The following is a 22,586-nucleotide window of genomic DNA, read 5'->3' as shown; positions in this document are numbered from 1 at the left end:
AATTTAAAATGAATTCTCACGTCAGATGGTGTCAGAGAAAATCTAGGTATGAAAACCTGATCACCAATATTACTTCATGAAATAATTTTTCCTTCAAGAGCACGTTTTCCCAATCTCGTAATAATAAGTCTTGTTTCATTGCATAATCCTAATTTTTTATTTAAATTCCTTAATAGCATAACTGGAACTCCAATTTTAAGTCTCAACTTGTGATTTGGAAGTCCAGACGTAGAAATTGTGTTCAAAAATTCGGGAGTATGAACATCATCCACTGTTTGGCCGTCTACATTTTGTGTAAGTGGAGTATCATAACTCAAATATGTTTTTTCTTCGTCAGGAATTAAATCTAACATATAATCATTTATTGTGTTGACTATTAAATTTTTAGGAGCTAGTATAACTCTATTTTTTAAATACGTTATATCATTCATGTTTTGTAAAAGTTGGGGATAGGTGTTTTCAACGATAGAAGCAAGAGGATCACCTGAATTTGGAATCAATAAATTTGATGGAATGTCAAGTTCTAAATCATCGTCGTTGTCATCTCCAATTTCTCCATCGCCGACACCCAAAACTCATTCAGAAAACAATCTTCTTTGTTCAACGTCTGCACTCGAAGCACCACCGAGAAGCCTCGTGTTTTTACTCAATGTTAAAACTTCACAAAAATTCCAAAGAACCGAAGAATTAATAGTAGCATGAACAACTTCTGGCCTTGTACCTTTGAGTATTACTGATAGAATTTGTCTAAAATCTCTGCCAAAAACAACAACTTTTCCACCGAAGGGAATGTGTTTATTTTTTTCATCGACGGACTTGAGAATATCTTTTAAAGTTCGATCAACAGCTTCGAAACAATGTCTGTGCATCATTGGTGCTTCATCTCATATAATGAGCTTTGCTTTTTGTATTAATAGCGCCAAAGGACTTTTAGGAACTATGGTACGTGTTGAAAACTCGTCAACATTTAGAGGAATACAAAACCTTGAATGTGATGTTCTACCGCCAGGTATCCCACTTGAGGCAACTGTTAAAACTATCTCACATTTTGAGCGTAATGCGACTGACATGGCCCTCCAGATAAATGTCTTCCTTGTACCGCCATAACCATAAAGAAAAAACACACCAGGTTTGTTTTCGTTAACTCTTGTCATGATTGTGTCATATACTTTACGTTGCTCTGAAATCATAGTTGACATCAATCTAACATGTTCCTCAACTAATGATTGTTTGTTATAATTCAATTTGTCCTGTATTAAACTATTTTGTATATCAGGAACTAATGGTGTGTCTGCTCTAGGCATTGAAGGATAATCTTTTAAACTCTTCCCACAACTACGTAACATCATCTCAATATCTGCTAGTGCATATTGTATCAATTGATCATTGGTTAATATTAAATCTGCAATGTTAAAATCAAAATAATGAATGTGATTAGTGACATGACTATGGTTGTGTTTGGTTGTATTGCAAAAAAAAATTGATTTAGCAGAATTGAGTTTGATAGATTTGATTTTGGTTAAAAATGAGTTAAACAGAATTGATTTATGTTTTGATACATTAACGTAAAAATAAAGGGTATTTATAAAAAATATCAATTCTTTTTCCATTATTTTTTTTTTGACAAAATTCTTTTTCCAATTTTAAAAAACTACAATTTAATAAACTGCATAATAAATAATTTAAAAAGTGATATAAGAAAGGTTACATGAGACATTGGGGAGACATTGAAATGTGAAAGATGCTTTTTTTTTTAATAGATTTCAATATTGTTGGAGGTGTTATAGTATGAGAATATATATATATATATATATATATATATATATATATATATAGATGATGTATATTATGAGAATGATAAAGATATATAAGAATATGAGAATGAATTACAACCTTTAGATTTAAATGAAGGAGTATGAGATGATTAGAATTTAGTGAGTCATGTGATTGTCATGTGACATTATCATTCCCATTCAGTTTTCTCTCTCTTCCACTATCATAATTCTTTACGCGTTTCTTCTTCTTCTCATTATTGTATGTCTCCAGCTCTCCTCCTTTTCGGCCGCCGTATGCTTTCCGGCCACTGTTCCGGAGTTTTTCTGGCTGTCTCCTGCATTGCATCTCTCTCCAATCTCTATACACCCTTCTCTTGGATAGAAACCATACATTTCTTTATTATTAAATAAATTAAATTAAAAATTGATTCTTTCATCATAGTTTAAGATTTTTCCAATGGAGGAAACTGAAATTAAAAATCAAGCTTGTAATTGGAACCAATCAACAAAAAGGAGTGGAAAAAACAAAACTTTATCTCATAAACTCATTCACCTGTTGTTCATCTTCTCCAACCCACTGATTTTTTCTGTCTAGAATTGGAATCAATCTCACATCAAAGTTAATCTCATGAGAAAGGAAAAGAAAAATAGAAAAGATTAGATGAAGAAACCCAACGTTGTTTTAGTTTATTGTTCAAATTGCATAACCAATTGAAACTCAAATAAATAGATTGATTTTAATCTCCTTGATTTCAAGCACCGTTGTTGATGGTATTGGTGGGTGTGGCGTCATAATGGGAAGAAGGCGTCCGGAAAGCATACGGTGGCCGGAAAGGAGAAGGAGCTGGAGAGACCGTGGGAAGAAGCAACACGCTGAATCATTTTGACGGTGTGGAGGAGAGAGAGAAATTTGAATTGAAATTATAATGTCACATGACTCACTTAATGATGTTCTAATCCTACTCCTTCATTTAAATCTAATGGCTACGATTCATTCTCATATTCTCATATAACTTTATCATTCTCATAATATACATCCTCTCTCTCTCTCTCTCTATATATATATATATATATATATATAACTTTCTAAATCACACATGATAATAACTTTCCAAATCTCACATGATAATTATTCTCTAAATTTATGATCCGGTAGAAAAAAAATCATTTATCAGGATAGACATAAAAATATTTTGTGATGAATAATATAGTCAACAATAATTTTGATATGATATACTTTTAAAATTTATGGTGCTTATCAATTATTGCACATAATTTTAATCGCAATTGGTATACTTGCCATAGTGGTTAGAAATATTTCCTTGCATTGAAGGGTTGCGGGTTCGAATCCTAGTAAAGACAAAATTGTATTATTTTTTAATAAAAATTGCATGATAAAATGGAGGGAAAACAGGGAAAACAAATTAGAGTTTATGGTTTGCTCGTGTATACAAGCTTATAATATAAAAGATATCACGGATTTGAATTTCCTACTGTACAAAAAGCATGCAGTTTCATGTTGTATTGCATCCTGGCCGTCCGATCACGATCCAACAGCTTAGATTAAATACAGTAAAAAGCAACCACTACAGATCTGATTTGTTGGATCGTGATCGGACGGTCAGAATACAGTACAGCGTGAAACTGCGTGCTTTTTATAGAAATCCAAATTCATTATATCACTTCCAAATTCCAACCAGAACCTACACAATAAGTATAAGTATTAATTTAACACATGGGAACCATTATTTTTCTTATGTATTCCTTTAAATAGATGATGACTCATTTTTTAATCCACCTATCACAACTGACTCTCCTAAGTGTCAATCATGAAGACAGATAGACACTATTGCCAAACCTAACCTACCTTGTCCTAAACTCTTCTTGGTCCATATTCTCCTAGCTAGAAAAGTATACTAAACAGAATAAATACAGAAAATTAATCTAAATTTTATGCACAAATTAGACAATTGTTAGAATCATGACACATGTACTTGGATTTTTGTTTAAACATTGTATAAAAGTTGAAAGAAGTTTAAAAATTCGTTTAGATGAGATGACTCATGTTTCTTTGAACTTAATTAAGGTTTGAGTTTGATTTTTGGCTTAAACATACACTAGAGTTAAATTTTTTAGAGACAAAAACTCTAAAGTTTAAATTTAGAACCTTAATCGGGTATCCCATTTGAATTCCATAAATTTCAAAAGTATAGTCTTTACCGTTACGCATAAAATATATCTAATTAAAAATAAAATAAAAAAAAGTCCAATCGATTTTGATTCAACAAAAATAAAAGAGAGCATATTGACATATTGAAACATTAATATTGGCTTTCCTTTTTTTTTTTTGTCATACCTACCATGATTGAGTTATTGTATGAGTTGTAAAGACTAATAGCCTCAACTTGTGAGAAATTAAAGTTTAGAATGATTTTCAAGAAAAGGTACAATATACTTTTAATAGAAGTTATTGATAAAGAAAGTACCTGTGGACTCAATTATAAACAAAAAAAAAAAAGTGCATATATTTTGTTGGACCCTTTCTCAAAAAAAAAAAATAAAATATTTTGTTGGACCCGTATAAGTAAAAGTCAGTTAGTCTATCCAGGTAGTATAATATTATTTTTTCAAAAAAACCTTTAAATTAATTTCTCAATCTTGTGAAAAGATGATAATTAATTATGGGCAGTTTTCTTTCCTGTTAAATATATTTTTAATCTCTATAAAATTATGTTTTAGTTTAGATTAAATTTTAATGGTATTTTTTTTTGACACACTTTTTTTAAGAGACTAAATTTTAATGGTATTTTAGTCTTTCATAATGCTGCATTTTGTAAGAATATATTATTAAAACCTTTTTTACAAAAATGGATATTTCAAATCCTTCAAAATAGTTCCAAATATTTTAAGAGACTAAATTTAAAAGTCACTGATTTATAAAGACTAAAAACATATAATTTTTTTTTTTATTGCTATTATGGGTAGTTTTGTGAGACTTTAAATTCCTCGGATAGAATTACATCATCAATACATAAGAATCATCTTATTTTATGTAAGTTTCAAAATGTTTAAAATATGATCTTATGTCATTATCATTCTAAGTCTTTCGATTCAATACTAAAAAATTGACATCCACAGGTGCAAAGACAAAAACGAAGTTCCTTCATGGACATGCTTTTCGCCCAGGGCGCGGAAACTTTTGCCTGGGACGTAAAGACAGAAAACTTGATTCTTCAAAATTTTAACGCAATTCCAACAAGATCCTCACACACGATTCTTGGCCATTTTTTCTCACGGGTATAAAGAAACAAAATGCATACAATAGCCTAAAAAAATGCATACAATATATCACTATTATGAATACATTAGTAGGATTGTTTTTTAAAACTTAATGGTGATTTTAAACTTAAATAAGAGTGGACGATGAGATTTGTCTGAACTTTAAACTGAATACTGAATTTCCATTTTTTTTCTTTATGTATCTTCTATTGTAATTGAATGTGTCGTGAGCTTAGTTCAATTGACAAAGACATTGCATTATATATGCAAGGTCGGTGTTCAAACCCCAATCATTTCATTTTTTTTTGAACAAGTAATTTTCACTTATCTACCTTATGATGAAATTTGTATTACTTGACCAAATTAAAAAAAAAAAAGAATTTGAATATTTCATTCACATCTTATAGTAATCATATAATAATATGTTCAAATGAATGAACGTTTGGGTCTAAACTCTAAAGTTGAAAGTCAAATATTCAACATATACTATATCACAGACTTCATCATAAAATTAAATCAATAAATTTGTGGTAAAATATGGTTGAAAGACAATGACAATAAATCAAAATTGAACGTGATGAACCAGATAAAATTACTCAAACTTTCAATATTTTCTAGTAGCAATCAACTTTGAAAATTCGTACACGTTTAATATTACTACTTAATTACCTATTAATATAAAACAAACTGTAGTTTCCTTAAATGAAAAGGCCGAAAGCATGCCGGTAGTTAAATATGAAAGTATACTTTTATCATGAAAAAACGCAATAGTTTTCACAAGAAAAACGCAGATATTAACAAAAATACAAAATTTTAAATAACTAGTAATTTTGTTCTGTTCTTGAAGTTGTCTATTTGAAAGATAATCTACTTTTAATAAAAAAGGTCATGAAATGTCTCACTGCCGACTCAAAAAATATTCTCACAATAAACTGAAATAGAGTTGTTTTGATCGACTTATTTTTTAAGTTTATGCAAAATAATTTATGTAAATAAATAAATTTTATATATTATTAATATTAGTTTTTTAATGTAATTTATGAGAAAACAACTTATAAAGATACAAATTTTGTTGGTAAAAACTTACTCTTTCCGTATCACAATATATGTCACTTTGAGAAAAAAAAATTGTACCACAATATATGTCGCTTTATATTACCAATGAAGCATTTAATGCTATTTTTCCTATTATACTCTTAACTATTTATTATTCTATTTTCTTTTAATTCTTCAATTTATTTTTTTCATACCATAAATGAAGGACAATTTTGTAAATCAACCCATAATCTCTCATTTCCATACAACATTAATTATCTTTCTTAATATGTGTAAAAGTGTCAAAACGACATATATTGTGGTACGGAGGGAGTATGTATTAACATAAAACTTTATTTATTTGTATAAACTATTTTCATAAGCTCAAAAATAAGTCATATCCAAAATGTTAGGGTCAAATTTCGTAAGTACGATAAATTTGAAATAATTAACAGTACTCTTTCCATCTCAATTTTTAAGGAAAAAAAACTCAACTTTTTAAATACCAATTTTAAACATAAAGATAAACTTGCATCATTCTTAAGATTTACTTTTACATATTTTCATAAAATTAATTTCAAATTACATTTAATTTGTTTTTTCTCTCATTTTTTTTACAATCAATATCCAATAAAAATTATTTTACGCCTTTCACTTGAACACGTGTATAATTCAAACGGTGTTGGTAGAAAAATTGACGAAAAGGATTAACTAATGCAAATGGTGGAAACGTAAGAGAACAAATTGATACTTTTTAAACATAAGAGATCAAATTGAAACCTAAAATAAACATAAGAGACCAAATGTGTAGTTAAATATTTTATTATTCTTAACAAGTGTGATTTTTTTTCTCATAATTTGAGACGACAGAAGTATTTGATTTTATTTTTTGAGGAATAAAAATTAATTGTAGGTAGCGTAGAATTAATTGACATATTTGGTCGCTTTCGAATAAAATTAATTGTACAGTCTTTTTTTCTTTTCTTAAAGTGATAAATATCATTGAAACTTATACATTTTGAGAGGTTCCATATTCGAACTTGAATAAAAGTGTCATACCAAGCAATATTAATACTGACAATTGAGCTATAACTTTTAAATGATTTTTTTTTTAAAATTAAAGCTACAAAAATTAGAGTTTTTTTAATTATAAAATTTATTTTCAACTCACTTTTACATCATATATTCGCGTCCCCTAGTCTTTCATGTGTCTCCCGGCCTTCCAATTATACCTCCTCGCAACGTAAGATGTAAGTGTGTAAATAATAACAAAAAAAAAAAAAATAGTTTGCATCCTAAGGTGCAAAATTGAGTTCGCTACATATAATGCCAACTTTATAAAAATCAAATTTTCTTGTTCTCTTCACCTTCTCTCATCTCCCATAAAACTTTTGAATGAAACACAGTTCGCAAAAGTTAAAGTTCAAACTCTTCATTCACTCTACAAGATTTTTTTTTGAATGAAACACTGCATGAAACGAGTGATTACAAAATGAAAAAAAGTTTCAATTTATAGAATTATATGGTGCGTTTGCGTGTGATTTGTCGATATTGTCACAAATGCTCCAGTGGCCAATCAAAATATGGTATTGGACGGTGGTCAAATTGTTATAACGTTCACTAATTAAAATGGAAACTGAGTTCGCATTATAAGTAGCGAATTGTGTTTCAGTTTGCACTCTAAGTAGCGAACGAACATTATTTCAGTTCACATTTTTTTTTTATTTTTGAAGAAATTCAATTGACATTCTAAGTAGCGAGTTGTGTTTTTTCATAATATTTTCATTTAAGGAGAGTGTGAAGGGTGCATATGTTGGAGTTAGATAAAAAATAAATTGTCACACCTGAGTTCATTACCTAAATAGCAAGAGTGTTATTTTTTTTATCATTTGAGCAACACGTGAGAAACAATAGAGACAAAAAAAAAAGAACTCAAATTATTTTATACTCCCTTCATCCTGGATTATAATAAAAAATACCTTTTTTTTTTATTCATTTAAAAACTGATGTATTCACCACACTTTTGTTAGATAGTACAAATGATTGAATTCAAGTAGTTAAGTAATCTCACCTAAGAATAAATTATTCGAAAGAATCCGATTTTAATTTGTGGCCCAATTCTTAGCCCAATAAATAGCCGAATGTGACCGCATCTCAATGACATTCCTTGAAGAAAACGCAGCCTCTTAGGTTTGGGTTTGGAGTGAGGTTCGGTGTTTTTGGACTTTTTTGAAGAAGAAAAAAAGATAAGCACTTAATTTTCTCAACCCTCCATAACCCGCCACTACAAAAGCACAACCCCACTTCCAAGTTCCAACCTTTTCCTCTCTCTCTCTCTCTCTCTCTCTCTCTCTCTCTCTCTCTCTCTCTCTCTCTCTCTATCTATCTATCTATCTATTCATACTTGTAGAAAGTTCTCTTTTTTTCACCTCCAAATTAGCACCGAGCATAAAAAATAAGTGCTTATCAAATTCAAAACACAAGCAACACAAAATTGAAAATCATGGTTAGTGTCACCACCATCAACCATTTCAATTATGCAAAAATAATATAGAATGTTTTTATTTTATTTTAATTATATAACCAATTGAAAAATTATGATTTTTTAACATTTTTTTGTTATTGGGTTGGGTCTATGAAATTAGGGAGGTAGAGGAGGTATTATCAATGAAGAAGAAAACAAATGGCCACCATGGTTACAACCACTTCTTCAAACAAGTTTCTTTGTTCAATGCAAAGTCCACTCAGATTCACACAAGAGTGAATGTAACATGTTTTGTTTGGATTGTGTTAATGGAGCCCTTTGTTCTGCTTGTCTTGTTTCTCACAAACAACATAGAACAATTCAGGTATCAGATTTTGGTTTCAAATCAGTTAATTATGTTTGGTTTTTGATTCATTATTCAATTTGATCCAATTCTGTTGAAATTTTGTAATCAAAGGTTTTTTTTACTGTGTTTCTTCCTGCATTGTTCTATGTTACGTAATTGTTAATCCCCTTTGACCAATTCAATGATAATAGTACTAATAAATAATAAAAAATAAAAAATTCCCTTTGAATAATTGGTTTTTATTATTACTCAATTATATATTGTCTGTTGGTTGGTTCAGCTTTGATGGATAATTTTATTTAAATTATGGAATTTTTATTCTGGCTAATAATAAATAATGTGGTTGATATTCTCTGATGATGATTTATTTTATTTTTTTATTTTTTATTTTATTTTTAATCAATGTTGAAAGATAAGGAGGTCTTCATACCATGATGTGATAAGGGTTTCTGAGATACAGAAATTTCTGGACATAACAGAAGTTCAAACCTATGTTATAAACAGCGCAAAGATTGTGTTCTTGAATGAAAGGCCTCAACCTAGGCCTGGAAAAGGAGTCACCAATACCTGCCAAGTTTGTGACCGTAGCCTCCTTGATTCTTTCAACTTCTGCTCTCTTGGTTGTAAGGTATATGTCATATATATTTAATTGCCTTTTTAAGGTGTGCCTCTGTTATGTAGTTTCTTTTTCACCGGTCTTTGTTCGTTTTGAGCATAGACCTGAATAATAATATTGCCTTTTATCCCTTCAATTTTTGTCTTAGCTCTGGTTAATTCGGAGTTTAGTCAGGTAAGTAAAGTCTGATCAAAAGTTGTTTCAGCTAACTGAAGCTTCATTGACCTGTATGGAAAATTTTGTATTGTAAAGTATTTAAATGGTGAAATGGTTTCCTCAAATTGCATATTTAGATTACATTAGTAATAGAAAAACATGGCTTATTGTTTTCCTAAATTTGATTATTATATATTTTCATAGAAATGTTGTACATGTATGTAAATTGTAAAGTAAAACAATTGTAACAACTTCCTCCTTTTTTTCTGCATAAAGTATGCAAAATATAAGGCGTACTTTTTTATGTTTCCTTTGAAAAAGTAAGAAAAATGATGAAAGTAGTTGGATATATAAATGACTTGTTCAACTTTTTGAATTTTTTTTGTTAGATTGTTGGAACCTCCAAGAAGTTGAGGAAGAATAAAATGTTAATTCAGAAAGATGGGTCTGATGGTGAAGAGTCAATGAATGGTATTAGCACTGGAAGTGGAAGAAACAAAATTCATAGCTTTACACCTTCAACACCACCTCCAACAGTTGTGAATTACAGAACAGTGAAGAGAAGGAAAGGAGTTCCACATAGAGCTCCAATGGGAGGAGGAATCATTATAGAATACTGAATCATTATTAATAATGTTATATAGTGGTTTTAATGTCACTTAGCAATCAATATTTATACCTAAAAAAGATACAAACAGTTGTGTCCACTTCCTTAAAGTGGCGTCCTGAGCCATTGTGGTTATATCTGGCTCAAGAGATTAATCTCTACAGTTTCGCGCAGAAGATACCTGATTTACACCAAAAGAGTGGTGTCCTAAAAAAAAATATGATTTATGTTTTACATAGTTCAACGCCTGAGCCTTGTTCCCTGAGGCCGGCATTGGGATACTGCTCTACATTGTATAGGGGAAAAAATGATAGAAAGTAAGTAATAATATAAGTGGGGAATTTGTTGTGTTGGTTTTGTGATGCTAAGTGTATATAATTAGTGGTTTGTAGAAAATAATTGTATAGCATTAGCATCTAGTTTCTGTTTGACAATAAAAATAAAGTTATGTTGATGTGTATTAATTTTATTCCATTGGTTTGGTACATGACCATTGTCCATGTCCTTTCGAAGTTGAAAGGAGTATATATATGTAGTATTGTTTGGGTAGTGGACTAGTTAGTGGATTAAACTTTAAAAGTGCTTTGATTATTGGCCTTTGCTTCTCTTTTCTGCTTTTGGAGTTGGAGCTTGACTTCTTATGATTATTAATAACAATATACTAGTAAGTTGTAGCTTATTTGTGCAATATTACACATAGGAATGCACACTATGTATTAGTGGGTGCCATTGTCTTTTTTTATTAAAGATGTGCTAAATAAACACTATCTGGCTTTACACTTTCTTTTTTATACTCTATTATTAGCAAAAACAAATTAGTAGTAGTATGTGGTACTGTTATTTTGAAAATGGGTCCTACCACATAAGGAATTAGATCCTTGCAAATTTATAGCATCCACATGAATTTCAATAGAGAATTGGATTAATGTTGAAGATACCTTGTCATAAGATGTTAACACTCTTTATAATGTTGTTAACATTCTTATAATGCTTTCAGTTTTGGGTGAAACTTGCTAGTGGTATAATGTGCTAGAGCCTAGAGGTCTTCTGGGTGTTTATGTCGAATGAATAGCTTGGTACTAGGTTAAGTCACGACCTTTGTAAACCTATTGTCATACTCAAGTCTTGTTCAAATTATGCACCCTTGGTGTGGTCGAGTATCAAAGGAGACGGCTTGTGTGCTGGGAGATGGGCTGATCGGAGTAAGGATGACCTGAGGACTTAGTTTTCTTTGTTTGGTAAAAATCCTATGATGGTCCATAGATCGCAAGCTTAAAGCATGTAAGGGTGAAATGCTTTGAAATTTATGCTCTGTATAGATTCTATGATTGCCCGCTTTCAATATTCATTCTTTATTAATATACATATTTTATACTGTAAATTCACTTTTCTCATAATTTGTTTTTTACAATGCTAAAATACTCATACAAATATATCGAAGTAATGTTGATTGTTGAAGGAAAGAAAATAACTGGGATGATTTTGTTAACAAGATTGAACATATAGAAACATAGAGAAAGAGAAAGACCCTTAAACTTAGGGTTTCAATAGAATAACAAAACTTAGAAACAAATGAGTTACAATAGAGTATATAAACTAAAGATTTGAAAAGACCACACTACCCTTACATAATAATATAATTATTATTATCTAACATCTCACGATGCAGTGATAGGGAGCATCGAGAGTTTGTCAATCAAGAAACGAAAACGTTTAATAGAATGCGTCTTCGTGAACAAATCAGCAATCTGCAAGGAGGAAGAAATAAAAGGCAAAGTAATGGTGCCATGCTGAAGATGATGACGTGTAAAATGGCAATCAATTTCAATGTGCTTAGTGCGTTCATGAAATACTGAGTTGTGGGCAATTTGAATGGCACTTTTGTTGTCACAATACATAGAAGTTGGTTTAGAAAGAGCAACACCCATATCAGAAAGTAACCAACGCAACCAAACAATTTCAGTTGTCGTAGATGCCATAGCACGATATTCAGCTTCAGTAGAAGAGCGGGAGATAATGTCCTGCTTTTTGCTCTTCCAAGAAACGAGAGAATCTCCAAGAAAGATACAAAACCCTGTGGTAGACTTACGGTCGGTAGGATCACCAGCCCAATCTGCATCAGAGTAAGCACGTAACTCTAAGGAAGAAGATGATGGAAACAAAAGGCTTTGAAACTGAGTTCCTCGAAGATAATGAAGAATACGAAGCACCGCTGCCCAATGCACAGTAGTGGGAGAAACAACAAACTGACTCACAACATGCACTGCATAAGCAATATCAGGTCTAGTAATAGTAAGATACACCAAGCTTCCAACCAGAGTACGATACAAAGTGGGATCTGATAGAGGAACGCCATCAGATTGAACATATTTCACATTCAACTCTAGCGGACTATCTACTGCTCGAGTATCAGAGAGGCGAGCTTGCTCAAGAATGTTGGCAATATACTTGGATTGAGATAGAAGATAACCCCTAGGAGAGTAGGCAACTTCAATTCCCAAGAAATAGCGAAGAGGGCCCAAATCCTTCATCTCAAATATTTTTGCTAATTGTATTTTCAATTCATCAATTCCATCAACATCATCACCGTTAATAATCATATCATCGACATATAAGGAGAGTATAATACGACCATGAGAAGTTGTCCTAACAAATAAAACAGAATCATGATCACTAGAGCAAAATCCAAGAGATATAATCACAGCAGAGAACTTTTCAAACCAAGCACGGGGAGCTTGTTTTAGACCATACAGAGCTTTCTTCAACTTACACACTTCCCCCTGATTATGAGAAACACCTTCTGGAGGTACCATATAAACTTCCTCCTGAAGATCACCATTTAGAAAAGCATTTTTAACATCCATTTGGGAAATATGCCACTGACGAACAGATGCAACAACAATAAGAGTGCGAATAGTAGTCATCTTGGCCACAAGAGCAAATGTTTCTTCATAATCTATACCATATTGTTGAGAGAATCCCTTAGCCACCAAACGAGCTTTGTAGCGCTCAACTGACCCATCAGACTTGGTTTTAATATTGTATATCCAACGAGACCCAATAGCACGTTTTCCTGGTGGAAGAGGTACTATGTCCCAAGTATCTGTCTTGTGCAAAGCAGCAAGTTCCTCATTCATAGACTTTTGCCAAAGGGGATCAAGAATAGCTTCTTTATAGGAAGATGGCTCAAATAAACTGTGAACAGAGGTTAGGAAAGAAGCAAAAGAAGCAGAATAAGTTGAATAAACAAAATCAGGCAACTGAGTAGACTTACGATCACGAAGAGGATAACGAGGAGGATGTGGTGGTGAAGGAGGAGGTGGTGGTGGCGACGGAGGAGGTACAATAGGAACAACAGTCACGGGAGGTTGTTGAGTAGTCGTCGGGGCAGAAGGGACATATGTATCTGAAGTAGCCCTAGTACCATCCCTGCAGTTCTCAAAATTACAGTCACTAGAAATATCATCATCAATGCCAAAAGGATCAATATTAGTTAGTTCAGACCTGCTAGGAGTATTCGAATCAGAGGAAAGAGAGAAAAAAAGGTATGTGCTCAAGAAACACAACATGACGAGAAACATACAGTTTTTTTCTCGAAGGATCAAAACAACGATAACCCTTTTGACCTTCACCGTAACCAAGAAAAACACATATTGTTGAACGAGGAGACAATTTATTACGTTCTACTTGTGGACGAAGAACAAAACAAGTAGAACCAAAGACTTTCAAAGAAGAATAATCAGGAGTGGAACCATACAACTTTTCAAAGAGAGACAAACCTGAGGTGATTGATGACGGAATTCTATTAATAGCATGAACAGCTGTGCGAATTGCTTCGCCCCAAAACTCACATGGAACTGAAGCAGACAACAAAAGTGAACGAGCAGTTTCAACAATATGACGATGTTTCCTTTCAGCAACGCCATTTTGTTGAGGAGTATCAGTACAAGAAGTTTGATGAATAGTACCATCATAAGCAAGTAACTTAGAGAATTTATTAGAAGTATATTCATCACCTAAATCACAACGGAAACACTTTATGACAGCATTATGTTGGGTTTTAACCATAGCACGAAACATATGATAAATATCAAAGAACTCAGAACAATTTTTCATAAGATAAACCCAACAATAACGAGTATGATCATCAATAAAGGAGACATAATATCTTGACCCACCTTTGGTAAGAATCGGTGATGGACCCCACACATCAGAATGAACCAAATCAAAAGGTGCTTTGGACACCGAAACACTTTTGTTAAAAGGCAAGGCAGAAAATTTGGCAAGTTTGCAACCACAACAATCAGAAATATCATTAATTTGAAATTTTCCTAAAGCTCCAGTAGAGGCTAAATATTTTAATCTAGATGCTGAAACATGACCAAGACGAGAATGCCACAAATAAAATTTAGAAGATGATAAATTCAAACGAAAAGATGATAAATCAATAGTGGCAGTAGAAGTTGAGGCTGCGGTATCTGGAACTTTCAGCTCATCCAAAACATAAAGTCCTCCATGTCTACGACTAGTCTCAATCAACCTCCCAGATTGTGGATTCTGCACATAACAATGAGTGGAAGAAAACATAACCGAGTAACCAGAATCACACAATTGACTAACAGAAACAAGACTCAATGTGAGATTAGGAATATAATAAACATCAGAAAGAAACAAATTAGATGTGGACACTGACCCAATTCCTGCTACTGGCATAGGAGTGCCATCAGCCGTCATAACTGACATCGATGATTTAGAATTTAAATACAAAAAAGATTTATGATCATATGACATATGATGTGATGCTCCAGAATCAAGGATCCATATGGAAGAAGAGATACCTGACAAATTAGATGGGGTTAAACCTTTAATAGATGAGACAGATGTAGCATGTGGCTGAGCGGCAAGAAACTTTTGGAACTGCTTAGCAAGATCAAATACTCATGAAGTAGTCTCATATGAATATACACAATCAATACCAGAACTAATAGGGAGAGGAGCAACCAAAGAATGAGTCATAGCCATATCAAACACACTAGTTATACTTCAAGTTCCCCTTTTAACTATACTCATTAACAAATTATGCAGATACAACCGAATGGAATCGGTGGTCACCAACAAAATGCAAACAACTTTAAACAAATTGACTTCCAACTGATTGTACCAACCTTTAATTGTTGATCAACCAAAACAATTTGCAAGGCCTAATCCAATTTCTCAATTGTTCCACTCCACTGTTCAACAAAATTATATAATTTGTTTTCAATTTGTCACCAATCACAATCAATTTCAGATCAAATGAAATTCCAAACACACAAAAGGAATGAACGAAGAGTGAAAGCAAATCAAAAAAGGCATCATACCAATTACTAATGCAATCCGATCAAGTGAGGCGGCACCGTTCCAAAAGAATCTTTCAATTTATCAAAGAAACACAAGAGCACCGTACCTTCCAAAATTCAAAGCAATTCACCTTAACATAAAAATACCAATTTCACCTTTATTCAAATTGTTTCTTCCAATCAATCAGCGACAAAATTCATTGAACTAACACAAATTGCAAGTGCCAACAAAAACACAATCCTTGTAGCCGCAACAATCCTTCTTGTAGCCGCAAGTAAACAACTTTCCTGAGATCAATAATAATCAAAGACCAAAACAAATACATTCCCAAACATACAAACTTTTGGGAATTCGAAAACGGAAGCGACAAATAGTTTAAGACGTATCGAAATAAGCTCTCGATACCATGTTAACAAGATTGAACATATAGAAACATAGAGAAAGAGAAAGACCCTTAAACTTAGGGTTTCAATAGAATAACAAAACTTAGAAACAAATGAGTTACAATAGAGTATATAAACTAAAGATTTGAAAAGACCACACTACCCTTACATAATAATATAATTACTATTATCTAACAGATTTATGCTCTTTTGGTAAAAGTAGGGCAAATGAATGACTAATAAATTAGTTAATAGTAGTTACACTAGCTAATAGTAGATAAACCAGCAAATTAAATTTAAAGTATTTTGTTAAAAAAAATTAAAGTTTTTTTTTATGGACAAGGAAATCTATTTATGATATAAAGTGATGTAGAGAAACATCTATTACATCATCCGATAACAAGACATAAAAAAAATAAAAAAATAAAAAAATAAAAGAGTAAAAGACAAGTTATGTTAATTATTTCGTAAAAAAAAATAAATTATGTTAATTAACGTTCCCTTCCCTCAAAAGAGGAAGAGTGGCCTAAATTTGCAACAATAAAGGTGAGGATTCTGGCGTCATAATATTCAACCGGGAGCCTTGAGAATCTCACTCAACTCTCAAACAGCCATTTTTTCAATAACATTGAACTCCATTCAAGAACACTTTGGTACGTGGGATTGATGGAAGGTCCTTGGCTTATTTTTTAGTTCTTAAAAAAATAATTAAAAATCAGTTTTTTTATAAAATAAATACTAGTAATAAATTCCTTATGGCTGCCCTTGGAATAGAAATTAACATCACCAATTGACAAGTTCTACCATGCACAAGTGCATCATATGGTGCATGGTGCACAAGTCACCGATTCAATTATAACGAATATGAATTTTATAATATCCACCGTTGGATTGAAAGTTTATATCATATAAATCATCCATAATTTTTTTTTTTTGAAAAAATTGAAAATTACTTGATATGTTATTGAAACCCGTCAAAATTAATAGTTTATGAATTTTTATTAAATACCGTTAATTTTTATTAAAATAACTGAATTTTGTTTCTGTGCTCATATATTTCACTTAGAGTCTGTTTGAATTAACTTATTTTTAAACTTTTGTAAATAAATTAACTTTTATGTATTATTATAAGTTGCGTAAAAAAAGTATTACTATAAGTTTTTTTTTATAAAAATACAACTCTTATTAATAAAAACTTATAAATTAACATAAAAATTTATTTATTTACGTAAATTATTTTGATAAGCTAAAAATTAAAAAATACTCAGCAAAATCCAAACAGTACTGAATATTCAACATAAGGTGGAATTAGTAAGCTACGCGCCAGAAAAAAAAATACTGAATTTTTCACTTATATTTTGAAATTACTTAAATAAATAAATAAATATATAAATAAATAAAAATCCGCGTTGCGTCTTTTTGACAAAGAAGGTGATTTTAAATTTTATACAGAGCAAGTAGAGCAGTGCGAAGTGATTTTTGTGAAATCTTGAAATCGCGGTAGGGTTTGTTTGTTGAGAAATTAATCAAAAACTCAAGAACAAGAATCTTCAATGAAAGATCTTTGTAGAAATTTCCAGCGAGGCAGGTCATTCTTCATCTCCATTCTTATTACATAATCGATTATGTGTTAGTTGATTATTATTGAATCAAAATAAATAATTTGAATTGTTGTTTGTTGTTCTTGTTCATGTTTCAGCTGTCAATATGGAGACAGGTGTAGATTCGTTCATCAACAACAGCGAAAATCTAATAATGCCTTTGGAGGACAGCAAAATACAACTAACAACCCTTTTGGATTTGGCTCTGCTTCTCCTTCTGCTTCTGCCCCCAACAACAACAACCCTTTTGGTTTTGGAACTCAAAACACCTCCCACTTAAATGCCCCTCCTCGTTCTGATTCCAAACCTAACCAATTTCAGGTTCATACTATTTTCATTCAATAATAAACTAGTTTACTTATTTGCGTTTCGATAACCAGTTTTCGTAGCCATTACTTAATAGTTCATGAATATATCATTGTTGCCCTTCAATATTTAAGTAGTGTAGCTTTTACAATGTTCACATTGTTATGCTTGGTTTCACCTTCCTTGTTAATATAATCATGTTGTGGTTTACTTTTGAACCAGCCTTTTGAAAACAAATGGACTCGATCTTCATCCAAACCACAGAATGGCCCTCCACGCCAGTCAGATAACAATTCACAAGCAGTGAATCATAAGTAAGTACTGATCAATTCATCATCCATCAATCATCAAACATAGACATTTTTCTTCATGTAGTATCAAGTGAGCACGAGGAACATGGATGAAAATAATGCCACCTACCTGTGTATAACATACAGACTCATTTTTGCCTTTGATTGGAAGATGCAAATATGACATATTTCAATCTGTCTAACATGTGTGTTATGTTGCTTTCTCAATTAAATAAACAAGCAAAATAACAAGTTAGAGTCATTATTTTGTTTTCCTTCACCTTGGCGGTCACTTTTTGGTGTTAATGTGACCGTCTCGTGTACTTCTCCCCCTCCCTATCTAATTATATTTTTTTTTTCTATATTAAAGAAGTCTCAGTACGTTGATTTTATTTCCATGTTGCATATCAATGTTTGTGGCTCTTGCCTTGTTTTTTCTTTCTAATTTTTGCACTTTGCATTGGGTTCACTTCTACAAGAGTTAAATTATATTATATACTTCACTAAAGCTTGGTTGATGTAATTGAAGATGCACAGATCCTGAGGTTTGCAAGCGCCAGATTGTAGAAGATTTTCAGCAAGAGAAACCACTTTGGATACTTACATGCTATGGTCATTGCAAAGGGTATTATTTTTTTATGCACAATGGTTTGAAAACACTTATCAAATTTGTTTGTTACTATAAATAATATGTTGCTTAGTCATGGAGGAAGTCATTGTGTAGTAGTCTAGTACCTAATGCAGTCAGCAAACCCGTGCAGTGGACTGTGTTGTAAAAACATTGTCAACTAATTTTCCATCTATTCTTCACATTTGACACCAATTGAACCACTAACCATTATACATTTCCGCAAAGCCCTTATCCTTGAAAATCGTTTCCAAAGTTGCTATCCAAAAGATGAAAGAGGTTTTGATGGGGACCGTTTTGATTTGCATCACAAAGCCAAGTGATTGGAATGTTCAAATACATGATCTCGTTGTTTATTTAAATTCCAGAAAACTTTAGTAGAGTCTTCTTTAGTTACTTATGATTTATGCCACTGCCCTGTGCCCATTCAGTTAACAGTTTGGAATAAGGAGTGAAAAAATCCCAAGTGAAAGCTGTACTGTTCATCAGGAATACACCAGCTATTGAAGTGAACTTGAAAACATCACCTTAAAGAATATTCACACCTAATATATACCGCAAGGAGATCCTAATATACTTTCCAGTTTTGAAAGAGAAATTGCATTAAAGAATCTTAACCAGTTTACTAATAAGAAATCTAAGTATCATGATAGATTTTGACTTCTTTTTTATCCAGTGCTCCTTGTGACATTCTTGGAGATATTAGCTATGAAGAATTACGAGCAGCGGCTTATGAGGATGCCAGGAATGGAACGAGTTTGCCAGTAATTGTAAGAATCCTAATCTACTCGTAATTCATTTTTCTCTAATCAAATTTATTTTTCTATTTAAGCAAAGCCTTTTTTCAATTTTTTTGTACTCGTGTTTGCAACTAGAAAGGTGAGTGTTATGTTCATGCAATTGTTTTTCTGGTTTAACTTAAAATATGTTGTTACAGGTTGAGAAAGAGAGAACAATACTAAAATCCAAGTTGGTTGAGTTTGACAAACTACTTTCTGAACCCTACAAAATGCCTCTGAATTCTTCTCTTGGAGCCAATGCGAATACATTTTCACCAGCCACTCAAAACTACCAATCTAATGGAGCCAATGCAAATACATTTTCACCAGCCACTCAAAATTACCAATCTAATGGAGCCAATGTAAATGCATTTTCACCAGCCACTCAAAATTACCAAGCTAATGGAGCCAATGCAAATGCATTTTTACCAGCCACTCAAAACAATGGTCCTTTAGCAGTCTCAAGCTTTAGCCAACTTGGCGCTTCACTGAACACTGGTTTTGAAAGGTAACGATGACATGCTTTAGAACATTTTCTTCATTTTCAATTGTATGGAGTCAAAAATGACCTAAATCAAGAAATATCAAAATTTAGTTAACAGGGAATGCAAAGAGCTTCTTAAGTTGGTATATGGTTTGCACCTTATTAGATATTGACGAGGCTGTTCTTTTGTGACCTAGTTCCTTCATTTGGCTGCATCACACCAATATAGGATTCCTTTTTCTATAACTCCGATCTACTATTTGTTTTTGTTTTGGATTATGGTGTGATTGTAAGAGAGTGGTGAAAAACGTGAATCTTTCTATTGATGTGGTTTAAGGTTACAGTTTTGGAAATGTTAATACAGACTGGTTAGTTGAATAACTGTTTCAAGTTCTGTAGAATGACCTAGGTCATGAGAGTTCCGCGTCTGGATTCATACCTATAAGGTTATGATGGTTTTTTATGTTTGGCATTGAGTGATTCAAATAACAGTGTATGCTATAATGTATAGGATGCAGGTTTCCAATCATTGTTTCCCACACGATGATTTTATCCTGTTCCTTAGTTTTATATTCTGGTGATTTTTTTTAATGTCTGCTCTTGACGTATGGTAATCTGTTTGTAACTTTCTTGTTAGGCCCTCTGGACCACAAATGACCACTCCAGCGCAGCCTAGCACGACCTTTGGAAATGGAGGTATATATTTTAAGGATTTTCGATAACAAGCACCATGACTACATTTATCTTCTATTTTCCTTGTTTGACCATCAATGTTGCGATAAATTGTAGGAAACATTTTCGGATCCAACACTCAAAATATATTCGGCAGTGGAATCTCAGGTGCTCAAAGCAACCCCTTTTCTACACCAGTGGAGTTTACAATGTTTCCAGGTTCAACTTCACAGTTCCAACAACCATCCACTGCGTTCAATAACACTAGCTCCACTACAATGCTTCCAACATCAGCTGTTCAGCTGTAAGTTAATGTTCCCATTCGTTTAGAGTTCTACAAAAGTAGTTGTGACAATTTAATCAAATTCCGTTTTCATCCATTACTCAACCAAAAATAGTTCTGCTGTATTGCTTGGCCAGATACAACTTTCAGAGAACATAGAATTCAATAATATGCCATAGATCATAACCCAGCCCATTGACCTTAAGTGTTTTGAGCTAGTTGCATCTTGAAATTAGATGTGTAATTCATTTTTGTGAGAAAAAACTCATACAATCCGACTTCCTTGTAAATATTAGATTGATTGTCATAAATTTTAGTGAATTAAGTTAACTATTAAAAATTTCACCAGTTATACCGAATCTTGGTAATTTCCAAACGCAAGTTTTTGTGTTGAATGAAAGGGTGAGAAACAAAAATAAAGGGAAGAGATGATGAATGCAGCAGATAATTACCCCAGGGGATCACATGAACTTGTTGGCATAATAATAAGAGCTCAGTAAATCATTCTAATTTCCATAGAAAGTAAGGGACCCAATTGCACCAGTTATAAATGTTATAATTTGGACAAATTTGGGTCCGCCGTTTCTTTTAATTATTATCCAACAAAGCCATCAACTTTTGTTAATATTGAACTTACTTTCAGAGCTTTCAGTCCAGCTTCATGTTCAAGTTACAATTCCAAATACTTTTTGTTTGAATCTTATGATCGTCTATTCTTGCAGAAACACGTCCCAAGTAGAGAATGTGTCCGTAGATGAAAGTGTCTGGTTAAAGGAGAAATGGGATCCTGGAGAGGTAAGAGTCTTCTGCTGTCCTTGTTGAGGTTTTGAACAAGTGTCCATTCAGGTTTCTCAGAAACATTTATTTTATATACAAAACCATATAACCATTCATAGTATGGAAAAAATCTGCAATAGGATATTTTGGTTCTTCCATGTGCTAAACTACACAATTCTTCATATTGGAGCATTAACATTTAGCAGATATAGGCTTACTTTTTGTTAACTATATATTTTAAAATTCAAATGTTGGGGATATTTTCTTAAGTGCTTTGTGAGATAAATGCTAACATTTTTTATTTGTTTCATATATATCTTTTAATTTGACAGATTCCAGAAGTAGCTCCTCCGGATAGATTTATTCAGGATGTGATTGGATTGCAGAGTATAATCAACTGATCAATGAACATGAAAAGAGGATGCAAAAGCAAAGGCTCGATTACAGTTGTTACGAGTCCTTCATCGATATTGATTATTGCAATCATCTTGATATGTTTTTTTTTTCCTGAACAAACATGAGTGTCATATCTGATATCTGGATAGAAAAAAAAATTATGTATTTTTGCAAGAATCCTAGCTTGCAAGGAAGTAGTTTATCTTTGTCAAGAAAAAAGAAAATTACTTTATCCTTTTTTATTTGTAACATGACAAAAATTATGCTCCTTAAGATAGAGAAATTTCAGTTTTAAGGACAAATTCAGGTCCATTTGATACAAGTTATGAAATATTTTTTTATCCTTTT

At 32.1% G+C, this 22,586-nt stretch overlaps 2 protein-coding genes across 2 annotated transcripts; both read left to right on the top strand.

The window, feature by feature from the left end:
* Positions 1-8,288: 8,288 nt before the first annotated feature.
* LOC123916898 (protein RGF1 INDUCIBLE TRANSCRIPTION FACTOR 1-like) lies at positions 8,289-10,784 on the top strand. Its single transcript, XM_045968474.1, has 4 exons — positions 8,289-8,595; positions 8,735-8,938; positions 9,333-9,548; positions 10,082-10,784. The coding sequence occupies exons 1-4, from the start codon at positions 8,593-8,595 to the stop codon at positions 10,310-10,312; spliced, it is 654 nt and encodes a 217-aa protein (XP_045824430.1). The 5' UTR covers positions 8,289-8,592; the 3' UTR covers positions 10,313-10,784.
* A 6,620-nt stretch (positions 10,785-17,404) lies between these two features.
* LOC123914075 (zinc finger CCCH domain-containing protein 16) lies at positions 17,405-22,581 on the top strand. The gene is made up of 10 exons (XM_045965054.1): positions 17,405-17,610; positions 17,722-17,944; positions 18,152-18,243; positions 18,749-18,844; positions 19,524-19,617; positions 19,785-20,134; positions 20,748-20,806; positions 20,900-21,086; positions 21,788-21,860; positions 22,175-22,581. The coding sequence occupies exons 1-10, from the start codon at positions 17,576-17,578 to the stop codon at positions 22,241-22,243; spliced, it is 1,278 nt and encodes a 425-aa protein (XP_045821010.1). The 5' UTR covers positions 17,405-17,575; the 3' UTR covers positions 22,244-22,581.
* Positions 22,582-22,586: the final 5 nt, after the last annotated feature.

This window comes from Trifolium pratense, linkage group LG3 (genome assembly GCF_020283565.1).
Source record: "Trifolium pratense cultivar HEN17-A07 linkage group LG3, ARS_RC_1.1, whole genome shotgun sequence".
In the NCBI taxonomy this organism is placed as follows: domain Eukaryota; kingdom Viridiplantae; phylum Streptophyta; class Magnoliopsida; order Fabales; family Fabaceae; genus Trifolium; species Trifolium pratense.
The sequence above is the reverse complement of the archived record's forward strand: the minus strand, read 5'-3'. Positions and strand labels throughout refer to the sequence as shown.

What these genes read in the sequence shown, in the direction of transcription:
- LOC123916898 (XM_045968474.1), top strand. An exon ending in AACAACATAGAACAATTCAG is followed by an intron (nt 8,939 to 9,332) that starts GTATCAGATTTT and finishes CAATGTTGAAAG; the next exon opens with ATAAGGAGGTCTTCATACCA. An exon ending in TCTGCTCTCTTGGTTGTAAG is followed by an intron (nt 9,549 to 10,081) that starts GTATATGTCATA and finishes TTTTTTTGTTAG; the next exon opens with ATTGTTGGAACCTCCAAGAA.
- LOC123914075 (XM_045965054.1), top strand. Translation starts at nt 17,576, where the DNA reads ATGAAAGATCTTTGTAGAAATTTCCAGCGAGGCAG. An exon ending in AGAAATTTCCAGCGAGGCAG is followed by an intron (nt 17,611 to 17,721) that starts GTCATTCTTCAT and finishes TTCATGTTTCAG; the next exon opens with CTGTCAATATGGAGACAGGT. An exon ending in CCAACATCAGCTGTTCAGCT is followed by an intron (nt 21,087 to 21,787) that starts GTAAGTTAATGT and finishes CTATTCTTGCAG; the next exon opens with AAACACGTCCCAAGTAGAGA.